The 8,312-nt window shown below is 31.0% G+C and overlaps 1 protein-coding gene across 1 annotated transcript in view; it reads left to right on the top strand.

The window, feature by feature from the left end:
* Positions 1-258: 258 nt before the first annotated feature.
* Positions 259-8,312, top strand: part of LOC110032890 (superoxide dismutase [Cu-Zn], chloroplastic-like) — a 33,766-nt gene continuing 25,712 nt past the window's right edge. Inside the window, exon 1 of the mRNA XM_020736671.1 lies at positions 259-624. Within this exon, the coding sequence (XP_020592330.1) occupies positions 348-624 (277 nt within the window). The 5' untranslated portion in view covers positions 259-347. The remainder of the gene's footprint in view (positions 625-8,312) is intronic.

The raw sequence follows: 8,312 nt of genomic DNA, 5'->3' as shown, positions 1-8,312 counted from the left end.
CATACTTACAAATCAATCACCCTCTTCCATCCACTTTTCAAATTCTCACTAAAATATCAAAATTCATAATAAAACCCAACCCATATTTTTTATTTTTATTAAATTCTCAATATTTTGATCATGACATGCATATACATTCTAGGTTAAAAAAAAATCACATAGATAATTAATTTATAAATAACAATATTTCAAATAATAACAATGTTTCAAATCATTTGCATTTAATTATCCAATTATGTCTCAAACTATGGAGCTCAATCCAAATTCGAAGGTAGAAAAAGGGCCTTATCTTTCCTTCCCTGTTCTTCACACGCTCCCGCGTCGCTATTTTCCTCCTGGCGTTAGCTATGCAGGCGATCCTAGCAGCGATGGCCGCGCATACTGTGCTTTCAGCTGTTCCGACTTGCGCCTTTCTCCATCCTCCTTCGCCACCTTCCTCTGCATCCCTACTCCTTTCTACCTTTCTTGTTGAGCAGCCCCTCCGGATCTCCTTATTCCAATTGTCAAGTCCAGCAGCCATGCCCAAGCCTCTCGCTGTCACCGAAGCGACCAAGAAGGCAGTCGCCATTCTCAAGGGCAGTTCTCAGGTCGAAGGCATTGTGACCCTCTCACAGGAAAATGACGGTCTGATTCCTTAACACTCATGATTAACTGTGCTTGCTCATCTCTCTCTTTCAAATGCATAATTTAAGAGAAAATTGCTGCATTTCTCCCTTGGTTTAATTTTGTACATGATTTTGTCTAAATTTGTCTGTGACATTTATAAAGTGATATATAATTGCACGAAATGCACTTGCTTGGGTGTTTGACTCGATTAGAGCAGAGAAGTTATCTTTGTAATTCCGTTAGTTATTTGGCTGTCTTTTCAAGCATTTTGAGGTGAATGAAATTCAATTATTTGGATGCAATAAAATTGTTGTGATCAAAATAATTGCTCACTAAATGTTGGTATTTCTTAGTTAAATGAAAAAAAATTACTTGAGTTTAGGAACCATGGCTTCTTAGGACTAAGCACATTGGATACTTATGTACTATAGATCTCTTCACAAGCAATATTCATACATTCATAGATTCACCCATCTGATTTGAGATATGTCCATCCGAGCCTTCATATTGTAGTCATGCCACAGTGCAATATGCAACATTGCAACATTTAGATTTGCTCCTCTGCTGATAATATATCTTTATCTCAATGATTTTCTTTTTGTTTTGTGAGCTACTATTATTTTCATTATTTAACACATTATAATAATGACGAGATTGTTTAGACTTTTTAAGGTTGTGGTGGAAGATTTACGGTTAGTGAAAGGTTAAAGAAGGTAGTGACTAGTCTTATGATTTTTGGGATATATTTTTGGCCAAATGTTCTAGGTTTTATTAGTTGAAAAAGGATGAAAACCTCTAGATTAAATACTTGGGTTGTTAGCTAACTATTGGTGGTGATTTTAGGTCAATTGGATGTGTGGGAAAAAAAAATATGAATTGCGTATGTGAATTGGTCGCAATAGGTGGATATCAGAGTTTTTGTGGAGGGTTGAATTGGATTAAGATTTTTGGAAAGTGGTGGGGCATAAAAGAATAAGGAGTAAGATAGTAAATTTTATGTTCACCTTCACAAATTAATCCAAAAATTTGTTGGACACAAGTTTGTGCAAGAGATTAAAGTTATTTTCAATAATCAGTGGAGGTAGAAAAAAATATATGAAGCTCTACAGAGATGGAAGAAAACACTTTCCTCCAAGATAATAGTGAAATGCTCATTTTGAAAATGTTGCTAATTGTTCCGATTATGTGAAATTTTCTAAATCTTAAATCATAATCATGAGTCCTTCATTACGAGTGGTTGAATTGCTTTCAAAATAAAGTTAACATTTAAATAATATCCATAGTTGCTGTGATAAATTATAATAGAACTAATTATAGGAATCAACTTATATCTCTTACAAGTGGGCTAGTTTGTCAATCCTAACATTTGACGAATCCTTGAAATGGGAAGATATCATATGCAATGAAATTTTGAATAGAGAACATATTAAGAGACAAAACTAGAAAATATGTATTAAGCCTAAGGGTCGCTCATCATATAATATCTGATTGATTCATAGCTAAGAAATTGAGTTTAAGTTTTATCATAATCGTTGTTATTATATTTCTTAGATGAAGATTTTTGAACAATAGTTTCAACAATGTAATATTATTTATATCAAATTATTATATCATATGTGAATGAATATTGTGTAATGAAGCACTAATGAAAATATAGTATCATATAATGAATGATAAGGCATGTCAATCAAAATTAAATTGCAATGAATGATGAATCATGTCAATCAAAATTAGTATAATTAAGAATAGACCATTTATGTCATCATACTACTTAAGATGCTAATTTTGGTAAGTTAAATCTGGTAATGGAGGTCAAAGAGGAAAAAAAGGATGGTGGTTTATCACAAGACCCTTTGATGTATGTGTCAAATAAGACATAATGAATATGTGAGATCATAATAGGCTTGTGTTTCTCAAAGAGCAATAATGTGCTAGATTTTTTTAGAGGTGAAATCGTATCAAGTTTGTCATTGAAGTTAGAAATTTCATGCTAAAATTCTAAGACTGCAGTGGATATGTGCATCTTTGAAGATAGTGTTATATCATCATTTTCAAATATAGAAGTCCTATCAAGAACGAGGTTAGAAAAATAATATATTGTTTAGGCCGATGATTTGAGACCACAGTAGGTATGTGTATTGTAAGCTTAATAAGATGCTCATCAATGAGCCCACTATGGAAGGGCATAAGTTGTCCACTCAAAGGTTTCAAGGCCATAATAGATATATGCCTCTCAATTGGAAGTGATGCAATAAAAGATTTCTTAGCATTGACACTAAAGTCAAATAGGGGCTTAAGCTCATTAGGGTATATATCTAACATAAATGGGATAATAATTGAGCTAATCTCATTTATTGGAAACCTATAGTTCTTATACGTTTAGGGAAAGTTTCTTGGTCATCTTTAAAAGCTTATCTTATTAATTTCTTAAGATTGTTGAATCTTTAATTTAAATAATTGAACCTATAAATAATTTTATGAGTTTAATCATAATCTTGAACTTTTTTGATCTACTTCTAGTAAAAATAAAAAAAAAATATATTCTCAAATATGTGGGGACCATCTTATGGTTATGGGTTTCAAGTTGTCTTGGATTGTATATAGATTTCAAACTTTCTTTTATCTTTAGCCATGTTAGAGTTTTTTTTCTCCCAAAAATTTGTTCTCTTTCACAAGTCATTTTAATTTATCTTGGCCTTTTTTATTAATTTTAAATTTGGAATGTCAGTTCTTTGAATGTTATTCATATTTTGTCGATTATAAAAAAAATTCAATTTCTTAGACCAATCTAAAATTTCTTGATTTTGTGAAAGTTGTCTAATGTAGAAGTTTCAAATTTATATTACTATAGGGGTATTTTACTAATATAAGGGTATACATGATTGTAAACACACAATATGTAGTGAAGTGCTTTTAAAAATATTAAAATGATAAAATCCCAAGATAAAAGAAAAAAATACTTTATGATATGTATAATCAATAATGCTTGACTGAAAGATCTTCACGTATGGAGCTTTCATAATATATCACTTAACTTTTGAGCTCTTTTTAGTTTAGATTTTTTCTTTCTTTTCACAAGGCTCTTTTAGCCTTACAAATGTAAAACTACTCGTGCATTTTTTTTTTCTTGAAAAAAAATCATTATACAAAAGAAAAAATATGACATTTATGTAATACTACAATAAAAAACACTTGAATTTTTTTTGGAGTTTTTAAGTAATTGCTATTTTTTTTAATTAAAGATAATTATGCCTAATACTAATTAATCAATAGAAAATATAAAAAAAATAATACTTCAACTTTATATATTAAAATAGATTTTTTTATGTTCATTGGATGCAACTCATCTGGTGGGATAAGTTCTAGTACAAAATTGATATGGTTTTTAAGTGTTGTTGAGAACTAAACATATTAATATCAGAATGGCTAACAAAGCATGCCAGTATCTTCGATTTATTTTAAACATAGATTTATAACGAAGTAAAAGAAAGTGATAACTAAGGAAAAATAACTAGGTAATTTGATTTCAAGTTGTATTGTTGATGACGTATAGTTTTTCCTCTTGAAGCAAAATAATTTGATGATGAAGAGCTTTGATGGAGAAATTTTGAGAGAAGTTTGTCTCCTGTAGTGATTTTGGTGCTTCTTAGATTGATTAATTTCTATCTCTCTCTATTTTTTTTATTATATATATTTTTTTTGGTTATTATGTGGTTTCAAGAGTTGTTAATTTGGTGGTTGAAGGCTTAGGGTTGGTGGAAGGCTAAGGAAGGTGATTAGTTTTTGGGTTTTGAGATAGATTTCTAGCCAAAATGTGCTTGCAATGTGTGGTCAAGTTCTCTTAAATGAAAAAGAAAAAGGACTTTCATATCAAAAGGCTTAGGATGCAAACTGTTTAATGGATGTGATCTATGTCAAAATGATACGTGATTAGGAAGTTATGAGTTAGTAAACTAGTCATAGATGGTGGATATAAGAAGTTAGGGTATTGTGAAAAAAATATGGCTCAATTTTTACGAGGATTGAAAGCTTTGGAAAGGTGATAGGGAAATAAGATACAAAGAAGCTATAGAAAAATAAATATATTAAGGCTTGCAATTCTTGAGTCACAAATCAAACTAGAAGCTGGAGGCATCAACTACTTGTAGACACAAGCTTTTGTTAGGAGATGAAATTACTTTTCATTGTACAAAATAAAAAGGAGGAAAACACAAAAAAGAAATACAAGAAAATTCTATTCATAAAACCCCTACAAACAATACTAATCAATCTCCCCAAAGAGCTTTATTCAGAAACTACTGCAAAACTCTCCAATCTTTAAAAATTCACTAAAGCTTTTATTGTAATTATGTACCCTCAATTTTGTGCTCGAGTAGCTCCAAAAAAAGAAAAGTTTTTAATTTAAATAATTTTTTCCTTGGTCTTCCCCTTTTTACATACTGTATAATTATACAAAATAACATAAAATTATAGATTATAATTTATTGAATTTTGATGTTGATCTTTGTATTTGATCTAGTGACAGATCTCTTTCCTTATCCTGCATGTATATTCACCTTTCTAACTTTGCTAGACTTCCTCAGTGAGAATGAAATATCCAATATTGCTGAATTATAGTTTTTGATGTATAGAAGTTGCTTATGAATGTCGAGAAATCACCTGCTTTCGATTATAGGTGAAAATAATGCAACTTTATGATCTTGTCTTCGAACTTAAAATTTTGTAGACTTCACCTATCTTGTGATTAAGTTGAACTCATGGTTAGCATATTGACTAAAGCTTCTTTATTCATTTTATGATTGAAAAATATGTGCATTATTTATACCTTCTTTATGGAAGAGTTTTTTTTTTTAGCATATCAACGAGCACCTCACGACTCTTATTACGTCATTTCATGGTTAGGGAAGAAAAATAATTTCGGTGCTTGCCTCTTTATCAATTTTAGCTCTTGATCGATTGATTATAACTTCGTGTTTTTTAGCAATTGATGAGGTCTTCATTCTACAGCTTTAGAATCCAAAGTTTTGGTCATTGAACTTATTGTTCTTGATATTCTCATCCTCCATAGTTGGATCTAAAATTAATGTTACATTAGTTGTTAGAATAGAGAATAACATTGAGCAATAATATGAAGCTAAACAAAGTAATCGTAGAAATATAACCGCAAAATTTGCATAAATTTATATGGGTTGGTGAAATCTGCTAATATCAAATATCATACATAGAACAAACGTTTAAATAAGATTTTAAAAAAATATATGGAGATATTTGTCTTACAAGATAAGAGATAAATACAAATTATTGCTTTTATAAAACAATACAATAAACACCTGCTATAGTCATCATAAGATCAAGAAAATCAGCGAGGAGAAAAGTTCAAAGCTATCTATTTATAGGGAATAATTGAAGTATATCTCTCCTCTTGGTAATGGGGCCTGCAAAAAGCTTTTCTTATAATAATTGCTCGATTGTTTTTATCAACCATTAAACTCTATTGTGGTGATAGGGGGTTGAAGTCCACTATTGTTTTTAAACAGAAACAGTCCAATCTCCATCGCGTCTCTTGGTTTTTCGTTAATCAATTCTCTCCTCTCATCCATTTATTGTGAGTTGCATTTTGTATAGAATTCTTATAAGGTCACCTTGGGGTGGTATTTATACATGAGATAATATAAAAATACAAAAAATACCTAACCCCTTATTTAAGAAATTAGATTATTTCGAATATCTCATAGTATTAACAATAAAAAATCTATATTTTCTTAAAAATTCTTATAAAAAAATCAAATCTTAAATTGGATTTACAAGAATGATGAATTTTATTTTATATTAGGAGAATGTTATTTTAGGAAGAGAATTTATCTCTATATATTTAACAATCCTTATAGAGACCCCAAATTAAAAAGGATCAAAGTTGGACTTAATACACAAATATGCACATCTAGTTTCAACTTTAAAGCTTAAGCTAATAAATAAGAGCTAATAATATATATTTTTACACCAACATACTTTCTCAATATGAGACTAAATCCAAGGCTTTGATCTCTCAGTAACATCTCATAACGTGTGAGCTCTCCACATCAGTCCCATACTTCTTTATCATTAGCCATGTGTCGGTCTTTATTTTTGGAAAATGAATGATTTTTGTAAATATGAAAATAGTTTTGATGTAAATATGTTTTTTGAAAGTAACATTTTAATTTAAAAATAGTTTAGACCAAACGAGTCTCACATATTGAATAATTTGGATGACTAAGCGCGATACCACAAGTAATACACTATCCCGAAGGATAAACATACCACTTAACAGTAGACTTAACCATCTAAACTAAGGAGTTTGTGACATCCGTTTGGTCTGCAATACCTTTTATGTATGGCCGACAAGTTCCCCAAACTAATATAAGGATTAGATAAGGTTTATTTTACCTGGGTTCCTAGTTCCCTATAGAGGCAAACCCTTATAGTTAATTACATCTTAAATGACCAGGGTCACTTAAGAAGACTTTCGATTAAGATAAGTGGTTTTGCCTTCAAGATTTCAAAGTTCAGGTTTCCAAGATTGAACACGGGAAAATCAAATGGGAGTGGCTCAAATAAGAACAGTTATTTTAAGGAATCCAAAGGAACGAAGAGTAGAGGATATCACTGATCCAGGGAAAACCCTGGTGACTTCCCAACTATCCTATTGTTTGCTTTATGTCTTTAAAATAATGTTATTCAATGTTTAATCATGCAATTTCTTTCAGAATTTAGGACTTGCTTTCGCACGATATCTGATCGTGCAAATGACCTAGAAAGATATGAAAGATTTACACAATACCGTACGGTAATCTCGGAATACTAAAAATGTTAGGACTTATAATTGCACAACAAGGTTGTGCAAAAGTCCTAAAGATAAGGTGATGATTTGCGTTGCATTAAACAAACTACCTTGAAGTCCTATGACTTGTTATTTAAACTAAGGAAAATACTTAACTGACGTGAACTTGTTTTGATGTTGCAGATCCATCTCCAAGTTGTTCTTCTGTGTGTCATCGTTGTGCTGCCTACGGTGTTTGCTCCAAGCTCTCTGTTGTAGAACCTTCAGATTCGTTGTTAATTTTAAGGGTACATGCAATTGTTGAGTCAACGATCTGCTGCCGGATACCTCCTATAAAACCAACTACTAACCTCCTATTCTAAGGTATAGTGTGTAAAAGAAACAGTAACAGATATAACAAAGGAAAGCAATGACAGTTCAGTATGTAGAGGAGCAGTAAAACATGCAGTATAGGAAAATAGTAGAATGTTCAATAGAAAAGAACAGTACAATGTGCTGTATAGTAAAATGCTATAATGTAAATCAAACATGTATACCTGGGAGGCCTACTGCTTCTTTAAATATAGTTGATATAGCAGATATAAGTACAGTGACAGAATTTAAGAAATGAGCTAACATGTATTGTATCAACAAAAGAAATACCACCTGAAAAACTCAAGAAAGAGAGACAAATGACCAACGATAAAAAAAATTCAAGAAAATCGGCAAATGACTCATGACGGAAATATCGAAGCAAAAAAAAAAAAAACAAAACAAATGACAATTCAAAGAAAGTCACCGAAAACACGGAAGATCCCGGAAAAAGACCACGAGTGCTTTACCAAAAGTTCCAATAAAATCACACGAAAAATCCGAAGAGAGAAAACCGCAAGCACTCGAGTCGGGG

This window comes from Phalaenopsis equestris, unplaced genomic scaffold (genome assembly GCF_001263595.1).
Source record: "Phalaenopsis equestris unplaced genomic scaffold, ASM126359v1 Scaffold000002, whole genome shotgun sequence".
Lineage (NCBI taxonomy): Eukaryota > Viridiplantae > Streptophyta > Magnoliopsida > Asparagales > Orchidaceae > Phalaenopsis > Phalaenopsis equestris.
Note: the sequence above shows the minus strand (reverse complement) of the source record. Positions and strands in the feature narration are given on the sequence as shown.